The following is a 21,196-nucleotide window of genomic DNA, read 5'->3' on the forward strand; positions in this document are numbered from 1 at the left end:
GATATGCTATAACTGTCTCTGATGGGACAACCCTGTCGATATGCCATAACTGTCTCTGATAGGACAACCCTGTCCATATGCCATAACTGTCTCTTATGGGACAACCCTGTCCATATGCCATAAATGTCCCTGATGGGACAATCCTGTCGATATGCAATAAATGGCTGTGATGGGACCACCCTGTTGATATGCTTAAAGGGTTGTCCAGTCAAAAGTGATAAGTCTGCAGTCACTCAATGTGACTGCAGACTTATGATTCCCCCCAGCGCAGACACTGTGCCCTGCGGGGATTCGCCGGTAGACCCGGTAACGAAGGGTATGTATGTGTTATACATACCCCGGCCAGTGGGCGCCGCCTCGCTCCATACACTTGTATTGAGCGAGGCCGCGCCTTCTAGTCGGACATGCCCACTGCCGTCCACGTCACTAGACGGGGCGTTGCCTCCCTCCAGTGACTGCAGACTTATCACTTTTGACCGGACAACCCCTTTAACTATCCCTGATGGGACAACCCTGTCGATATGCCATAAATGTCCCTGATCAGGCAACCCTGTCGATATGCCATAAATGTCCCTGATCAGACAACCCTATCGATATGCCATAAATGTCCCTGATCGGACAACCTTATCGATATGCCATAAATGTCCCTGATGGGACAACGCTATCGATATGCCATAAGTGTCCCTGATGGGACAACCCTGTCGATATGCCATAAATGTCTCTGAGGGGACAACGCTATTGATATGCCATAAATGTCTCTCATGGGACAACCCTGTCGATATGCCATAACTGTCTCTGATGGGACAACCCTGTCGATATGCTATAACTGTCTCTGATGGGACAACCTTGTCGATGTGCTATAACTGTCTCTGATGGGACAACCCTGTCGATATGCCATAACTGTCTCTGATGGCACAACCCTGTCGATATGCCATAACTGTCTCTGATGGCACAACCCTGTCGATATTCCATAAGTGTCTCTGATGGGACAACCTTGCCGATTTGCCATAACTGCCTCTGATGGGACAACCTTGTCGATATGCCATAACTGTCTCTGATGGGACAACCCTGTCAATATGCTATAACTGTCTCTGATGGGACAACCCTGTCGATGTGCCATAACTGTCTCTGATGGGACAACCCTGTCGATATGCCATAACTGTCTCTGATGGCACAACCCTGTCGATATGCCATAACTGTCTCTGATGGCACAACCCTGTCGATATGCCATAACTGTCTCTGATGGCACAACCCTGTCGATATGCCATAACTGTCTCTGATGGGACAACCCTGTCGATATGCCATAACTGTCTCTGATGGGACAACCCTGTCGATATGCCATAACTGTCTCTGATGGGACAACCCTGTCGATATGCTATAACTGTCTCTGATGGGACAACCCTGTCGATATGCCATAACTGTCTCTGATGGCACAACCCTGTCGATGTGCCATAACTGTCTCTGATGGGACAACCCTGTCGATATGCCATAACTGTCTCTGATGGGACAACCTTGTCGATATGCCATAACTGTCTCTGATAGGACAACCCTGTCCATATGCCATAACTGTCTCTTATGGGACAACCCTGTCCATATGCCATAAATGTCCCTGATGGGACAATCCTGTCGATATGCAATAAATGGCTGTGATGGGACCACCCTGTTGATATGCTTAAAGGGTTGTCCAGTCAAAAGTGATAAGTCTGCAGTCACTCAATGTGACTGCAGACTTATGATTCCCCCCAGCGCAGACACTGTGCCCTGCGGGGATTCGCCGGTAGACCCGGTAACGAAGGGTATGTATGTGTTATACATACCCCGGCCAGTGGGCGCCGCCTCGCTCCATACACTTGTATTGAGCGAGGCCGCGCCTTCTAGTCGGACATGCCCACTGCCGTCCACGTCACTAGACGGGGCGTTGCCTCCCTCCAGTGACTGCAGACTTATCACTTTTGACCGGACAACCCCTTTAACTATCCCTGATGGGACAACCTTGTCGATATGCCATAAATGTCCCTGATCAGACAACCCTGTCGATATGCCATAAATGTCCCTGATCAGACAACCCTATCGATATGCCATAAATGTCCCTGATCGGACAACCTTATCGATATGCCATAAATGTCCCTGATGGGACAACGCTATCGATATGCCATAAGTGTCCCTGATGGGACAACCCTGTCGATATGCCATAAATGTCTCTGAGGGGACAACGCTATTGATATGCCATAAATGTCTCTGATGGGACAACCCTGTCGATATGCCATAAATGTCCCTGATGGGACAACCCTGTCGATATGCCATAAATGTCCCTTATGGGACAACGCTATTGATATGCCATATATGTCCCTGATCGGACAACCCTATTGATATGCCATAAATGTCCCTGATCGGACAACCCTATTGATATGCCATAAATGTCCCAGATGGGAACAACCACTTTAAATGCATCTCTTAAACCGAATGAGGCTGGTGTACTTTTTTGTAAATAATTGCATGAATGTCTCTGCAGTCTTTGCTGAAAGTTTTCCCACCTGATCTTGAAATAAACTTTTATGTGTCGAGCTGCAGAAACTTTCAAAAAAGGATCGTTTTGTAATTCTGACATGGATTTTCAAAGTAAGTAAGTCAGCCTCATCAGGTCTAAGATCTGTTCCATAATGAATGCAATTTAGATTGTGTAATCTGGTGACAGACCTGAAGTTGGTGAGGTGCAGCTATCTTGTATGCGATGCTGTGTGAATTATTTGATATTATGCACATTATCATTATACTAGGAGCTGAGGATATGTCCGGAAATAAGATTTCTTTGCTGTCAAGCTTCATTTTCATATGGGCGTTCTCTCTTAGGTCGATGTTAGCTGCTTCTTGTAACATTTAATGCTGAAATGTGACCTTTCTCTCTATAGATGACTCTGGGGATGAGGAGCCGAGCTCCCAGTCTGACAAGAGCGAGCTGCACACCTCGCTGAAGTCTCTGACCAGTAAGCTAGATGACCTCAGTACATGCAACGACCTGATCGCTAAGCATGGAGCAGCACTGCAGCGCTCGCTGAGTGAGCTGGAGAGCCTAAAATTGGCCGCAGAAAGCAGCGAGAAGATCAAATCGGTTAATGAAAGGGCCACTCTCTTCAGGATCACTTCAAATGCGATGATCAATGTGAGTCTGGTTGAAACTCTTTTGTTTTAATAGTGCATGACCCTTCATTGTATGCTGTCATATAACTACAAAATAATAATGTCAGTCAGGTGTCATGTCTGCAGTACAAATCATGGAAACCTCTAGATAATAGGGTATTACCTCCGAAGGTGGGGTCTAAACTTGCTGATTTCCTTGAGTTCCCCCCCCAACAAAAATATCTGGCTGTCTCTTCAAAACCCGTCATCCTCTTACCTTGTATTTAATCGTATTAATGTAAAGTAGATGTATATTTGGGAGGAACTTATTTCAATAGCAATTTAGATATTTAGAATTTACTGAATTAAAGGGTTTGCCTTAAATTCAAATTGAGTAAAATTGCAACGTGCTTGGAAATTTGTGGATTTTTTACTTTAGATTATGCAGTTCGGTACCTGGGCTACCTGCCATGTTGCAGGCCCAGCGTGGCCAGTTACTAAGGCAAGAAGCACGTGGCTTGAAAAGGATCTATGCTTTAGAGCCTGCTCGGACCAATTTGGTGTGGGACGGGGTACTGGGTCTGGCCAGCTTCAGCCCCTCAGTGCTGTAGAGGGAAAGCTGTCTGTTCTAGCCGCATGGGAGAGCGCCCCCTTCAGACCAGCAGAGCAATCATGCTACTGAAATGTCAATCTTCAGGGGCGCACTGCCCCCAGCAAAGCTGGAAGCTGGGGGTCGGGAGCGATGAGCTCCTGAAGCTGCATCTTGAGACAACCCCTTTAACAGGGTCATGGAGTGGAGTTAGGGCCCTTTCACACTGCGTTCTTCCCATGTTCAGTGATCCCATCGGGGCTTAAGTCCAAACCCCCCGCAAAACGGGCATATGTGTTGATGGGACCTTTGACTATAATGATGCAGACGGAGTCACCGTGTGCTTTGTTGTGCATAATTTCGGCCATACATGCCTATTGGAGGCGGACACCAAGACTGCTGTCTGCCTCCAGTAGTAGATGGGGCCACTGAACGTGGGAAAGAACATGGTGTGAGAGGGGCCCTAATAAATGACTGTAAGATCAGACTGCACAGGGACACAGGTCTGCATAGATTCTCTATACACAAAATAAAGGCTGTTTCCAAAGATGCTTTTTACTTTTATTTGAATTGGAGCATTATAGGGGCTGTCCAGGGTGAAATGAAAAGTCTGCAGTGACTCTATGTGACTGCACGCTGCTGAATCATGATGGTGTGCGATGTGCAAACTGTCACGATTGCCCATGCGAGTGGGCCATTATGGGGTCATATACATTCAGTCACGTGACCACCCACTCACACAGGGATACAGGTGAATCCTGACAGTGTGAGCATCGCAGCATGTACTAGTCTTTGCTGTATATCGGATGAAACCCACCTAGTCAAGGTTATAGGTGCCAAAAAAATAGGATCACATATGGGTCATCTGTAAAGCATGAGTTTAGCCATAGGCTGTATTTTCTGCTGCAGATGAAGAACATGATGTTCCTTAATAGTATTTCACAGTTTAGGAAATGATGTAACATATATAGTTAGGAAAGGGGGCTCTGGGTGTGCAGACTGCCATGTGTGCGGGGTGAGTAATAGAGCTGAATCATACATTACAATACCTTAGAATTCATAGAAAGTAAGATATGAGATAGATACAGAGATGGTGAAATAGATAAATGGGAGATAAGTAAGTTATTATCAGAACTAATAATAAGAGACAAGAACCTACTGTTAAGTAACGCCAGTTTGTGGTCTGCCTTAAGGTGACCGCGCTATACAGCATGTCCCAATGGCTTGTGTGTAATCTGATCATATATATAATATATAGTGCAGTGGAACATAATAGCTAATGGATTTCTGACTGTTTCTATATGTCTATTTTTCTTTATGTATGTGATTATGTATAATGTGATATTTTACTGTACTGTTGTGGTATTTTATACTTATTTGTAAGTCTAGATTTTGTACATCTGATTTTTTTTTCTTTAATTGTTAATAAATATCCACAGCACTTTCAGTCTATTGAGGCTGAGGTGGCTTTAGATTTGCTCATGTGGTTGAGGTGCTGTGATCTTTGTTGGAGTTCTGCTTGTCCTCTCGGAGGGATGGCGCTCGGGACCACCCTGGTTACACCCTGACAGCACTGGTTATGGTTGGCTGCTTTTCCTGTAGGAGCTGTGATGTAGATGTGACTGTAGAAATTAGATGTTCACACCTCGTCTTTCTATTTTGCTCTGTCAATTGAAATGAATGACTTTACTTGTGAATGTTAAAATGAACTGATAGAAATGATAATGTTCCCTTAAGGCCAGGGTCACACCAGCGTAGGGCACCGGATGCGATCTGCTAGTGACATTCGGCTCCTGCTCTGCTGCGAACAGGAGCCGAGTGTTCGTGCTCCGATCCTCTCACACAGAGGATCGCAGCACAGCTTCGGAGGGGATGGAGAAATCAATTTCTCCATCTCCTCTGTTTCCGGCGTCGGTGTGAATCGCACTGAAGTCGGGTGGTATCCGAGTGCAGTGCGATGTTTCACACGCACCCATAGACTTATATGGGTACTTGCGATCCGAATGCAGCATGCAATGGCAGCATACTGTGATTTTTTTCCAGCCCGATCGCAATCCAATCGGAGCTGGAAAAAAAACGCCACTGAGCACAGAAACATAGGATTAAATTGGTCCGAATGCAATCCGATTTTTTATCGGATTGCATTCGTCCGATTTAATCGCTAGTGAGCCCTAATAATAAATATGACCCTGACCTCATCCACCTCTCATGGATATCTTTTTCTCAGATTGAGCAGAAATACAGTATAAGGGAATGTAACAGATCTCATAGATGGCAAAGAAATGTGTTAATAACTGGATGGGTAACGGCAATCACCAGGAACCTGACTTAGGCCTCAGATGTCAGTGTTGCACATACATGTTCTATCCATTTTTTTTTTTTCACGAATACAACACGTACCCATTATAGTCTATGGTGCAATTCTCAAGTCCGTGTTTTTTCACAGTCCGCGTGTCCGTGCAAAACTCACGGAGTCATGTCCTTTTTTTTTTCGGCAGCACTGATGACAAGGACCAATACAAGTCTATGGTCCATGAAAAATATGTGCAGTACATGGATGACATTAGTGTCCATGTTTAACATTGCAGACTATAGGATACGCTTTATAATTAAATTATTTATCCATCCATGGAAAATACTGATGACACACTGATGGTAAAAACGGACACATAGACCACACACTGATCCAAAACACTGATGACACCAGTATCGTTTTTTTAAGTACGTGTTTAAACATGGACGTGTGAATGAAGTCTTATAGGCTTTTTTTATTTCAACTGTCTGCACTCCATCAATATTTTCGGTAAAATCAGTTGGTATTCACACTATCCAGGTCCAGCTTTGTGTCTCTGCCTCTGCTTCGGTGATTGTTTTACCGGTTGCAGTGGAGATGACACATCAACAGCGCACCTGACCGCTGCAGCCAATCACTGGGCTCAGCAGCTCTGCTGATGTAGAGACAAACCCCATTAAGAGAAGCTGACTGATTCCTCCTGATAGCAAAAACATTTTATTGAAATTAATTAGGGAGTAAAAAGCAACAATTCTATCCTTTATTAATCAGTTAACCAGTTATATAATTAAAAATTGTATAATATTGATTTTAATTTATATACCACCAACATATTTCACAGCAATGTAGAATTAAGACAGGATTGACTGTTTAGTAGTACCTTGCTTCAGAACTGTACGGTGTTACATCTGTGCAGTTCTTTACTTATGCCAGGATAAGCGGCGCCTTCGGAGACCAGATGACACTTTGTACTGTGCAGAACCTTGGAAAAGCTCCTGTCCTCCGCATAGATTGGGATTTTTATCTTGGAACAAGTTAATATTATAACTTTAGGGGCCACTGTATACAAGTGAATACAATTTCTCCTTTATTTTCTCTTATCCATACGAGATGAAACAAAATAATACATGATGTCATTCCGTGTTATAAAAAATATAATAAAAGAGATCCATTATTGCATTAGAGATATGGAGATATGGTAGAGGTAAAGAGACAAGGCCATGGCCGCTAGAATAGAAATGTCAATTGCTTGCACACCGTGGAAATAAAGTTTATATATACAGTACAGACCAAAAGTTTGGACACACCTCATTTAAAGATTTTTCTGTATTTTTCATGACTATAAAAATTGTACATTCACACTGAAGGCATCAAAACTATGAATTAACACATGTGGAATTATATAGTTAATAAAAAAAAGTGTGAAACAACTGAAAATATGTCTTATATTCTAGGTTCTTCAAAGTAGCCACCTTTTGCTTTGATGACTGCTTTGCACACTCTTGGCATTCTCTTGATGAGCTTCAAAAGGTAGTCAACGGAAATGGTTTTCACTTCACAGGTGTGCCCTGTCAGGTTTAATAAGTAGGATTTCTTGCCTTATAAATGGGGTTGGGCCCATCAGTTGTGTTATGCAGAAGTCTGGTGGAAACACAGCTGATAGTCCTACTGAATAGACTGTTAGAAATTGTATTATGGCAAGAAAAAAGCAGCTAAGTAAAGAAAAACGATTGGCCATCATTACTTTAAGAAATGAAGGTCAGTCAGTGCGAAAAATTGGGAAAACTTTGAAAGTGTCCCCAAGTGCAGTTGCAAAAACCATCAAGCGCTACAAAGAAATTGGCTCACATGAGGACCGCCCCAGGAAAGGAAGACCAAGAGTCACCTCTGCTTCTGAGGATAAGTTTATCCGAGTCACCAGCCTCAGAAATCACAGGTTAACAGCCGCTCAGATTAGAGACCAGGTCAATGTCACACAGAGTTCTAGCAGCAGACACATCTCTTCAACAACTGTTAAGAGGAGACTTTGTGCAGCAGGCCTTCATGGTAAAATAGCTGCTAGGAAACCACTGCTAAGGACAGGCAACAAGCAGAAGAGACTTGTTTGGGCTAAAGAACACAAGGAATGGACATTAGACCAGTGGAAATCTGTGCTTTGGTCTGATGAGTCCAAATTTGAGATCTTTGGTTCCAACCACCGTGTCTTTGTGCGACGCAGAAAAGGTGAACGGATGGACTCTACATGCCTGGTTCCCACCGTGAAGCATGGAGGAGGAGGTGTGATGGTTTGGGGGTGCTTTGCTAATGACACTGTTGGGGATTTATTCAAAATTGAAGGCATACTGAACCAGCATGGCTACCACAGCATCTTGCAGCGGCATGCTATTCCATCTGGTTTGCGCTTAGTTGGACCATCATTTATTTTTCAACAGGACAATGGCCCCAAACACACCTCCAGGCTGTGTAAGGGCTATTTGACCAAGAAGGAGAGTGATGGGGTGCTACGCCAGATGACCTGACCTCCACAGTCACCAGACCTGAACCCAATCGAGATGGTTTGGGGTGAGCTGGACCGCAGAGTGAAGGCAAAAGGGCCAACAAGTGCTAAGCATCTCTGGGAACTCCTTCAAGATTGTTGGAAGACCATTTCTGGTGACTACCTCTTGAAGCTCATCAAGAGAAAGCCAAGAGTGTGCAAAGCAGTCCTCAAAGGAAAAGGTGGCTACTTTGAAGAACCTAGAATATAAGACATATTTTCAGTTGTTTCACACTCTTTTGTTAAGTATATAATTCCACATGTGTTAATTCATAGTTCTGATGCCTTCAGGGTGAATGTACAATTTTCATAGTCATGAAAATACAGAAAAATCTTTAAATGAGAAAGAGTGTCCAAACTTTTGGTCTGTACTGTAGCTGTTGCTTAAAAAAACTTTCCAATGCAATCAAAGTTTAGACTACCGTATTTTTCGGACTATAAGACGCACTTTTTTCCTCCAAAATTTTGGAGGAAAGAGGGGGGTGCGTCTTATAGTCCGATATATATACAGTTGGAAAAAAAAGTGTTTAGTCAGACACCAATTGTGCAAGTTCTCCCACTTAAAAAGATGAGAGAGGCCTGTAATTGACATCATAGGTAGACCTCAACTATGAGAGACAAAATGAGAAAACAAATCCTGAAAATCACATTGTCTGGTTTGGAAAGAATTTTTTTCACATTTTGGTGGAAAATAAGTATTTGGTCAATTACAAAAGTTCATCTCAATACTTTGTTATATATCCTTTGTTGGCAGTGATAGAGTTCAAACGTTTTCTGTAAGTCTTCACAAGGTTGGCACACACTGTTGCTGGTATGTTGGCCCATTCCTCCATGCAGATCTCCTCTAGAGCAGTGATGTTTTGGGGATGTCGCTACGCAACACGGACTTTCAACTCCCAGCAAAGGTTTTCTATAGGGTTTAGATCTGGAGACTGGCTAGGCCACTCCAGGACCTTGAAATGCTTCTTACGAAGCCACTCCTTCGTTGCCCTGTCAGCGTGATTGGGATCATTGTCATGCTGAAAGACCCAGCCATGTTTCATCTTCAATGCTCTTGCTGATGGAAGGAGGTTTGCACTCAAAATCTCACGATACATGGCCCCATTCATTCTTTCATGTAGACAGATCAGTCGTCCTGGTCCCTTGGCAGAGAAACAGCCTCAAAGCATGATATTGCCATCCCCATGCTTCACAGTAGGTATGGTGTTCTTTGGATGCAACTCAGCATTCTTTCTCCTCCAAACACAACGAGTTGTGTTTCTACCAAACAGTTCTACTTTGGTTTCATCTGACCATATGACATTCTCACAATACTCTTCTGGATCATCCAAATGCTCTCTATCAAACTTCAGATGGGCCCGAACATGTAATGGCTTAAGCAGGGGGACACGTCTGGCACTGCAAGATCTGAGTCACTGGTGGCGTAGTGTGTTACTGATGGTAGCCTGTGTAACGTTGGTCCCAGCTCTCTGCAGGTCTTTCACTAGGTCCCCCCGTGTGGTTCTGGGATTTTTGCTCACCGTTCTTGAGATCATTTTGACCCCACGGGGTGAGATCTTGTGTGGAGCCCCTGATCGAGGGAGATTATCAGTGGTCTTGTATGTCTTCCATTTTCTAATTTTTGCTCCCACAGTTGATTTCTTCACACCAAGCTGCTTGCCTATTGCAGATTCAGTCTTCACAGCCTGGTGCAGGGCTACAATTTTGTTTCTGGTGTCCTTCGACAGCTGTTTGGTCTTCACCATAGTGGAGTTTTGAGTGTGACTGTATGAGGTTGCGGACAGGTGTCTTTTATACTGATAACAAGTTCAAACAGGTGCCAGTACTACAGGTAATGAGTGGAGGACAGAGGAGCCTCTTAAAGAAGAAGTTACAGGTCTGTGAAAGCCAGAAGTCTTGCTTGTTTGTAATTGACCAAATACTTATATTCCACCAAAATTTGAAAAAAATTTCTTTCCAAATCAGACAATGTGATTTTCAGGATTTGTTTTCTCATTTTGTCTCTCATAGTTGAGGTCTACCTATGATGTTAATTACAGGCCTCTCTCATCTTTTTAAGTGGGAGAACTTGCACAATTGGTGTCTGACTACATACTTTTTTTGCCCCACCGTATATACTATGGCTGTGGGTGTGGGGGGAGCGAGAGCAGTGGAGGAGCGGAGCACAGCAGGCAATAAACGCCTGCAGCAGCCTACACTGTCCAGCTACTAAAGAAAATGAATATTCACTGCTCCCCACGCCCATGGGCGTGGGGAGCAGTGAATATTCATTTTCCTTAATAGCGCGCACATTGTACCTGCAGCACGACTCCTGGTATGTATGGCACCCTTCATCCCTCTTCCTGGTATGTATGGCACCCTTCATCCCTCATCCTGGTATGTATGGCACTCTTCATCCCTCATCCTGGTATGTATGGCACCCTTCATCCCTCTTCCTGGTATGTATGGCACCCTTCATCCCTCTTCCTGGTATGTTTGGCACCCTTCATCCCTCATCCTGGTATGTATGGCACCCTTCATCCCTCTTCATGGTATGTATGGCACCCCTCATCCCCCTTCCTGGTATGCTTGGCACCCCTCATCCTGGTATGTTTGGCACTCCCTGATCCCCATGGGGGTGCAGTTACGCTATGCGCGGCTCACACAGTGAGATCCCTGTCAGCAGCAGAGCAGGACTCAGCGCTGGAGGAGAGAGGAGGTGAGCATATTTGTTTATTTTTTGTGTGCAGCATGATGGGGATCAGAGGGTGCCAAGCATACCAGGAAGAGGGATGAGGGGGCCATACATACCAGGAAGAGGGATTAAGGGTGCCATACATACCAGGAAGAGGGATGAAGGGTGCCATACATACCAGGACGAGGGGTGCCATACATACCAGGACGAGGGGTGCCATACATACCAGGAAGAGGGATGAGGGGTGTCAAACATACCAGGAAGAGGGATGAGGGGTGCCATACATACCAGGAAGAGGGGTGCCATACATACCGGGATGAGGGGTGCCATACATACCAGGATGAAGGGTACCATGCATACCAGAAAGAGGGATGAGGGGTGCCATACATACCAGGAAGAGGAATGAAGGGTGCCATACAGACCCTGCCACCTGGGACCCCACTCCACCAACGCCTCAGCCCCCCAGGTAAGCTGATTATAACACGCACCGGTTTATAACAAAACATTTTTTTCCTTTTCTCCTCCCCAAAATTTGGGGTGCGTCTTATAAACTGGTGCATCTTATAATCTACAAAATACGGTAGTTAAGATTGGTTTAATTTAAGGTCCCCATACACTAGACAAGTAAGGGATGATGACGATCATAGGTAAGTCGGACAAACAGAAAAAAGAAAAAAAACATTTCGGATTGCGTTGGCCAGGTTGGATTTTTGCCTGATCGGTCTTTTGAATGATAACGCAAATTCGTAGGTCGGCCGTTGGTCAAAGCAAACAAATAATCAGTTGTTTTGCCGGGGGAACCTACAAGTGTTCATTATTTTCAAAATCAGCTCTTTTGGTTGACTTTTAACTAATGCGTATGGGAGATTTTAGTTTAGATAAGATCAGTTTAGAAAGTGAAGATTACTAGTGATGCTTCTAAAAGGGGCAACTAATGTTTTAAATATTTGTAGCTCTTTTAGTAGTGTTCATCACTGGAGGTCAGACCCCTGCCGATCTCTTAGGCTTTGAGCTCGTTCACACAACCATATTTTAGGTCCAAGTGCTGTCTGTAACAAAAATTATGGAATGAGACTCGCCCATTCAAGTCTGTAGGTGCATGAAATAAATAGGATGCGATACGCAGCCACAGTATAACATCCGATTTTTATGGATACATTGCAATTCTGTAACATAGGGAACTGTAAATTGTCCTGTAAATGATAAATAGATGCTACTGTAAAAAAACGGATTGTATACAGTTGATAAGTGAGAAAAAAATCCTCCCCACTTTTCAGGATGAAACTGAACAATGTTTTATATGCTCTTGTGAACCTACCCTAATAGTAATCACTCATCTGCCCTGCCCCATTGAATAACATTGGTCCAAGTGGTGTTTGTTTTATTTCACGGAAAACTCTCCAGCCAAAAATATGGGTGTGTGAATGAGCCCTAAGGGGCAGTAGAGCTCAGTTTATCATCAAGTGTGAGCAGAGGGACACGTAAAAGCTGAGCGCTTCTGCCCCTTGATGTCTGAATGATACATGTTAGAATTTAGGTGAAGACCCTGTCTTACACAGTTTACAAATGATTTCTCTATGCCCTAATTGGTTAAGATGAAAGTTTGCAGAGTAATCATTGTCCACTAATACATGTGTTATAAGACAGAAGTGTAAGACGCCAGCTGCGTCCACCAGGGTGACCTGACTGGCATTGCCCCACTAATTGGGCAGATTTGTCACAGTTGGGTTCTTGCACCTGATGCTCTTCCAGCTCCTGGTTACATGGTTGTAAGAAGCGTGTAATGGCAGGACCTCAGGTGCGTCCATTTAATTGTATGTATAGTATTTACAGTAAGACATCACTCTTACATAAAGCTTTTACAGAGCATAACTTGTCCTTGAGGGTAAAAAGATTTGAGAAATGTACATCTCAATCACGTTTTGGGGAACATCTACAGTTAACTGAATTAGTGTATGTTGATCATAAATGATAAAAGTATAATATTATCATAGGTTATATACTTGCTGGTTATAGTAATGGAGACGATGTAGGGTATATTCACATGGGATGTATACGCAGAGGATTCACTGTCCTATTCCAGATGGAGAAGAATCCACAGCATATTACAGCAGCACTGTGGATACCATTGTACAAAGTTTCATCCACAAAGTCTTTGACATTGGCAACGTTCATTTGTGTTTTGCATTTTCTTTGTGGATTTCATCCTTTACACTACAATCTGGAACGAAAAGCTGCGATAAGCTCACTGTGGCATTCATGGTAAAATCTGCTCCATTTTGCGAGGATTTAGCTTCTGCAGACTCCCTATGAATTTTATAATGGGTAGGTCCTGTCTGAACATGCCCATAATAGAATGGAGACTACCATGATTGAGATTACCAGATTGACCCTTAAAATTAGATGCCCCTTGTGGTAGATCGCTCACTCAGCTGCACACAGAGATAGACACAGGTACGCTGTCTCTTTAAATATCTTGATGGTTTATTACAATGCAGCATAAACCAACATTGAGTCCATAAAAATAAACACAGGCCTTTGGGCAAAACAGGAAAACAAACAAAACAAAGTGGGCACGCAAAACACAGTCCATGTGTTAGCAGGGGTCCGCCTGCTCAGAGTTTAGCAGCTCCACGTGGTTCAGGATAGTTCCACACAAACAGGTCAGGAGTTTGCCTGCCCAGACTTACTAAACACTGAATGCCTCTACAGGCCGAGTATTTAAACCCTAGACCACACTCTGGGGTGGAGATTTGGTGAACGACCCATTCACAAAAAAACTGGCCCATTAAAATGGCTGATTAACCCTCTCAGCATGTAACATGCAGGAGAAGACTTCCAGGTTTCACATCACTGAAGCTATTAGCCTCAGTGAAACATATCTCTCCTCCTGCACTCTGCCATTGACTTTGTCACACCCTATAATGGAAAGCGTAGTGGCCTATGGTTCCAATACAATAGGGCATTCTTCTGGCAAAATTATAGGCTATCCTTGGCATATGTGTAAACATCACCTACAAGGGGGTAAGGGAAAGCCTCGTGCTTTATTGTTTACTGTCTGCTGTGCTTAGAGGGCTTGTCCAGGACTCAGAAGCCATTAATACCATCAGTCAGTACAGGTGAGCCTAGTCAGGGTTATCGAGCTTAGTGCTTTGGCCTTTTCACTGTAATGCTTATTATGAAGTAATTGTCTTGTAGCCCGGCGGACATTGTTCTGTGCCTACCTGTGCCTGTTGCTATGATTCATAGGAGAAATAATAGTTGACTGCCGGTAATGAGGCTCGTACAGCAGCTGCTGTGCACGGCATTGTTCTGCTTATAGCATCTGGTGCTGATTATCATTTTTCTACAAGCTAAAAAAAAAATTAACTAAAATTCTGTGAACCATAAATGTGCTAAAAATAATATTTGGTCTAGGGTAGAATCATAATAATAATGTATGTACCAATGTTACATTTCAAAGAAGAAAGGACATGGACACAGACATTTTGGTTCTTCTTTAGTTAAATGGATCTCAATATTTGTGTATTTTGTAAAAGCAGCTCTGCTCATTTTCTATCTGACCCGAGTCTTGGGCATTTTGAAAAGTGGGTGATTACGACGGCTGCGCCTGATCCAGGTCCTCCAGGTCTCGGCTCAGCACACGGGCTTATCCTTGAGTGGTCTGTTAGGCGTCGGGCGTTTGTTGGATTCGAAATGGGTCCAGAACCTTCTGTGGTCTCCCATTCTGGTCCAGCCAGGGCTGATGCTGCTCAGCATCATCATCAGTCTCAACGCCTAGCTGGTCCACGAGACGTACAGGTTGTCTCTTGGGTCTTTGTTCCTAGCAACATGAAGGATATGTTGCGGAGGGAGACAGGGCTGTTAAAGCCTAAGTCCAGGATTCTCTGTACTGAGCATGCCCGTGACATGGCTGACCGTGATTCGTGGTTTGGGAGTCAGCTGATCCGGTGACCTGGCACCGCCTGATAGGTCGCGGGTGACATCACCAATGGTGCGACGGTGGGCAGGGCTTAATCTTTAAAAAGCCTGCCCACAAACATGGCGGCGCGCTCTGATCATTGAGCTGTGATGGTGTTGTGTGGACGCTTGGTCTCTTGGGCTCCACGTGTGCGTTAGTTTCTGGCAGGCAGGTTTAGTGGAAATAGGCAGGCTTAAATGAAATAGGCAGGTAGCTTCATCTGACAGTCTGGCTCCGACAAAGGGGTCGCCTTACACCCCGAGCAGTCTGCAGACACCCTATTCCCGGTACCACCTGTAAGCCACGTGGAGAGATACTCCTCAGTCCGGTAGCACGCCGGCTGGGAGCACGTATTCACACACGCATCCTAGCGCCAACTGTGTAGTCCCTGTGCTGCAACAGGACTACAGATACATTATTTATCGCACATCTCTCGTGCAGTTAACGGAGATAGTGCGAATCCCTATTCCCGCTCCGGTGTGCTGTAACACGAAGGGGATTGTTATTTAAGTTGGTTGTTTTACCTTCTCACCCGTAAGGTGTTCGGCCGCGGTCCACCAGGCTGCATCGCGGACCCCGGGTTCGGTTGCTTTCCATTATTTAATAAAGTTGTTTGCAACCATCCCCTTAACAGGTCCCCCTTTAAAAGAAGACAATCCGAGACCAAATTTAGTTCAAACCTTTTAATTGTAGTTTTCTTTTCTTCACTTATGGTGGCACAGGAAACTTCATGATTATGGTCACCTTAAGGGCTCGCTTACATTCGCGTATAAAAAATCGTTCCTATGTTGCTCCAGAAAAGTTAGACGAGTGGAATCCGTATGATTGAGCTTATCTCTTGCGAGTGCAATGCGAGCGTGCGATTATTTTCTCACCTAGCATCTGTATTACATCCGTATGCAATGCGTTAACATCATCTTTTACATACTGTAATGCTCTATGTAATAAAGCTAGTTGTCAAACTAATAAAGCAATATACCGATATAGATAGTTTATTATATGTAGGGAGCTTGTGAAATTATATATCGACAGGATCTATCTGTTGTATCTATTCTATTTATCTATTCTATATACAGTATCTATCATCTACATATTCTATATATCTATTATATATATCTACTGTATCTATATATGTGTCTATTCTGAAGGTCCTGGCTGTGAATTTACTGTACTTGGCTGATGAAATTTCGTTGCGTCTTTGAGATGTGTGTGGAAAAATCGGACGGCATATACATGGTTTTTGTGCCGTCCGATTTGTTTCTCACACCCATTGACTTGCATTGGCGAGTCTCGTCCAATATAAGAGTGCAATCATCCTTAAAAAAAAACAGGCAGGAAAATATTTTGCCTCACAAAAAGAATCAGCTGTGATCCCATGCTGTAATGTCTGTATACTCTTTTGCGTCCTCCCCTGCCCAGGAGATGTGGTATGATCAGACCATGTTCCTGTACGATCAGACACCGCCATTACACAGTATGTGGCTGGTTCACAATTATAACATTATCTCAGCACAGGGAAAAAAATTGTTAGCACATTCAATTGTGGAAGTTATTTTTATTCCAAAATCTATTAATTAAAATGATTAGGATCACCTAATGTACTGGATTCTCTAAGTCTTAGGTCCGGATGAGCAACCCGGACATGGAGGTGATGGTGCAGTGGAGTGGGATTTGCCAGACAATAGGTGGATAAGTGAGGATCAGGACAGCTGGGTATGCAGGACTGCAGACAAACAAGTAGAGCAGGTGGCACAGATGAAGCAGAACCAGGTATGCGGATACACATGTGAACAGTGACTGTGTAGGAAACTGGTAACTTCCAGGTAATGAGAGGAGGGAAGTCTTGCATCTTTCAGCAGGTTATATGTAATTATAGGTATGACAAACGTAAATACAGTCAGGGATCTTCCTACAGAAAAAAGGTTCATCACATGTAGAACAGAGAAGCACCTCAAACCACCCACCTTCTCTAGCCCCTGTATCACATGCAGTCACTCTATGTAGCTCACTGTCTGCCAACCAGGCTTTGATTAATGAATCCGTCTCTCCCCACTAGAGACTTGCCCAAGCATACTAGGTGTTTTGATCTGCAACATGAACTAAGGAAAGATAGGGGAAGGCCGTCCCTACAGTAAGACTAAGCTGAATCCCTACGATGTTGCGGGCTGCCTGTTCCTAGCGAACAGACCCGCCTTAGTCCTCGGCTAGTCTGAACGAAGACCTATAGAATAAAGGGAGGGGTCTCTAAAAGAACTAAGGACTGGGACAAAAATGGGACACCTCCTAAACAGAGAAGTAGTTGCAGAACACAAAAAGACAAACTGACAAAAGGTACTAGAGGTCCCAGAAGAACCAAGCGAACTGACAGAGAAAGGCACTGAAGCACCTGGCTAGAGAAACAGTCAAACACTGAAGTCCAGCACAGCCAAAAGGGCGGAGCTGGAATATAAAGGCAGATGATCACGTGTCCGCAAAACACAAGATGGAAAAAACAGGATGGTTCTAACACTAGGTGAATCTGTACACAGTTCTTCTTAAAGAGCACCTGTCAACAGGATTGTGCTTAGTAAACCACATACACTGTCAGGTGGGTAATGTTACACTGAGTAAAATGATACCTTGGTTGATGAAATCCGTCCTGTGGTTCTTTTTTAATCTTTATTTTCAGTTCTGCCATAATGGGATGCTCGTGCTTTGGGGCGGCTTTTGGGGAGGAGCTCTATCTAGTGCTCTCATTATGTATGCTTAACTCTGGCCTCTGACAGGCAGGTCACTGTGCTTTCAGTGACCTGCCTGCTATTTTAAATACTGACTTTGTAATTTATGTGACAAATTGAAATTTGCATGCCCCAAAATGGCTACCGCCGCCCGCGCATGCGCAGTAGCATCTCTTGTTTACCGAGAGATGCTACTGCGCTGGCGCCATTTTGCTAGAGGAAAAAGAATTTGCCTGCAGCAATATGGCGCCGCGCATGCGCAGTAGCATCTCTCAGCAACCGAGAAAGGCTACTGTGCAAGCACAGCGCCGGGGGCCATATTGCTACAGGCAAATTTCTTTTTCCTTCAGCAACATAGCGCCGCTAGCGGCGCTTGTGCAGTAGCATCTATCGGCAAGCGATAGATGCTACTGCGCATGCGCTGGCGCCATTTTACTAGAGGAAAAAATTTGCCTGCAGCAATATGGCCCCTGTCGCCCGTGCTTGTGCAGTAGCGTTTCTTGGTTGCCGAGAGATGCTACTGCGCATGCGTGGCGCCATATTGCTGCAGGCAAATTATTTTTCCTCTGATAAAATGGCGCCCGCACATGCGCAGTAGCATCTCTCAGCAAACGAGAGATGCTACTGCGCAGGCTCTGGCATCGGCGGCCATTTTGGGGCATGCAAATTTTAATTCGTCACAGAACTTGCAAAGTCAGCATTTAAAATAGCAGGCCGGTCACTGAAAGCACAGTGACCTGTCAGAGGCCAGAGATAGGCATCCATAATGAGAGCACCAGTTACAGCCCCTCCCCAAAGGCCGCCCCGAAGCACGAGCATCTCATTATGGCAGAAATGAAAATAAAGATTAAAAAAGAATCACAGGACTGATTTCATCAACAAAGGTATCATTTTCCTCCGTGTAATGGCGCCCACCTGACAGTGTATATAGTTTACTAAGCACAATTCTGCTGTGTGCTTTAAGCATCCCACTGCCAATCCTCAGCAGGTAAGCCACTTCCGAACAGCAGTCTACATCCATTCCCACTCACTACCTAATTCAGAGTCCAACTCCATCTCCAATATCCACTGCTCACAAACCATACACTACTCCCCCATTGAAGTTAAGCCTGCTCTTTGGCTCATTCAGACGAGCACATATTCAAATATGTGCAGTGTATGTGCGTCACGGAGAGCACACTCACCCATTATAGTCAACTTGCCAGTGCACATGACTGATTTTCCAGGCTTCCCAATGGCTTGCGTGGAAAAAACTGCAACTTGCACTACTTTGGTCCGGTTTATGGAGCAGACTAGTGCATGTAAAAAACAGGCAGTTCCGGCACTCGAAATGTGGACCTGCAATCAAGGCTTTACAGGGCGTCGGTCATGTCCACATTTTGCGGACATAACAGCAGGGCTGTGGAGTCGGTGCTCATTTTGGTGGAGTCGGAGGTATAAAATGGACCGACTCCGACTCCTAAAATATATAATAAATTGGGTGCAGTAGATCAATGTAGTTTGTGGGGAATATTTTTTCATAGGAATTTGGGAAAGTTATGAAATGTCCTATAAATGGCTGTTCTATTCCTGATCTAAGGCTACATTCACACACAGCGTTTTTGCTTTGTTTTGTGAGGATACGTTTTTCAGCTGCAAAAGCCGATCAGCTTTTTAAAAAACCACATCACCTGAAAGGTTTTTGAGCTCATAGATAATGTTTTCAATAGCAAAAGAAAAACGCCGAACAAACTGACATGCTCATTCTTTGTGAGGATCCGTTTTTGAGCCCAAAAACGGATCCTCACAAAACGGTGTGTCTGAATGTCATATCTTGAAACCCATTGACTTTGCTGGGATGCCCAGAGACACTGCGGATCCGCAAAAACGCTGTGTGTGAATCATGGCTGTAGCCAGCGAGGGGCAGGGGAGGCAGCTGCCCCCCCCAAAAGCAGGGGCACGCACCTATCAAAACTCACTTGTATGCTGCAGTGCTCCCGTCCTGCACTGGCTCCAGACAGCAGGGGGCAATCTCCCCTCCTCTGTCCTGTCTTCTGCCGTCTTCACCAGAGAGAGGAGGGGGAGGGGTGCCTGCCCTGAACAGGATCCGATTCCTGGGCCCCGAGCTGGAGAAAGTGAAAGTACTACTGCTCATCTCTGTCACAGGAAGGTAACTAATGCTAATATTGTAGGTGATTATTATGTGCTCTTTGTACAATGTGTGTGAGCTATATGTGTGATATGTGCAATGTACTATTTGCTGTCTGTAGCTGTCATCTGTCTATCACACTCTATCCCTCCATCTATCCCTCCATCTATCCCTCCATCTATCCCTCTATCTATCCCTCTATCTATCTATCTAGCCATTCATCTATCCCTCCAGCTATCCATCATTATATTCTATCTAAATATCTTGATTATTGTATCCTAAAAATGATTAAATGTCTGATGTTCACATTGTACTACAATAAATTTTTCACTTAAATATAAGCAATATATGTGGGAGTCGGAGTCGGTGTAAGGGAAATTGAGGAGTCGGAGTCGCAGGTTTGGCTTACCGACTCCACAGCCCTGCATAACAGGCCCGATTTTTAGTACTGTAATCTGAGCTCGGCCTTAATCTGCACTTTACAACCCCACCCAGCAGTTCCTTCTCGCAGAGTCACCATGTGCACCTCACAGTCAGCATCCGGCTCCTTCATATACATTATGTATAAGTGGAACAAATACTACTGAGCAGTTTCTAAGATTGAGTTCACTTAAAGAAACAGGCAAGGATACACCCTCGGTCCATGTTCTGCGAATTCCGAGGGTAAAGTCTCTCATGTGTTTCCTCTCAGGCCGATGGGGTTTCATACAGAGCTTATATACACGCAGGGGTATAACTATTGGGGCCACAGGAGTAGCAGTTTTTACCTAGGCGCTAGTGCGTAGGGGAATAAGACCATCTTGCTAAGGTAGAAAATACCAGTATTTTATATGGCAGGTGAAGGCCATGTTACATATTTCGCATTGGGGCCAGGAGCCGAGCTTCATGTCATACCTCTGTATATAGAATCTAATGCATAAATTAAATCCAATAGCTCCTCTATATGGTCACAGTATGTTTGCACCAATGCTATACTAGATGCAAAAAGCAAAAACGATGATCAAGAAGCCATATATTAAAAAGACAAATCTATATTAGATAATAATATTAAATTGGAATGGGGGAAAAAATGTGCAAATGTGCCAGTGACCGTGTACGCAAGGGACGCCCAACACTAGAGAAGCATATAATCTATCGTACAGTAACAACCTGTCAGTATATCCCCTATATAGTATATACTA

The 21,196-nt window shown here is 44.3% G+C and overlaps 1 protein-coding gene across 4 annotated transcripts in view; it reads left to right on the plus strand.

Moving 5' to 3' along the window:
• Positions 1–21,196, plus strand: part of OSBP2 (oxysterol binding protein 2) — a 413,576-nt gene that overhangs the window by 148,054 nt on the left and 244,326 nt on the right. For all 4 annotated transcript variants that reach the window (XM_073676416.1, XM_073676415.1, XM_073676418.1 and 1 more), the window contains one exon: positions 2,910–3,160. In XM_073676416.1, the coding sequence (XP_073532517.1) occupies positions 2,910–3,160 (251 nt within the window). The remainder of the gene's footprint in view (positions 1–2,909; positions 3,161–21,196) is intronic.

Source organism: Phyllobates terribilis, unplaced genomic scaffold, assembly GCF_046119375.1.
Source record: "Phyllobates terribilis strain yellow unplaced genomic scaffold, ASM4611937v1 Scaffold_1__5_contigs__length_1240528914, whole genome shotgun sequence".
Taxonomy (NCBI): Eukaryota; Metazoa; Chordata; class Amphibia; order Anura; family Dendrobatidae; genus Phyllobates; species Phyllobates terribilis.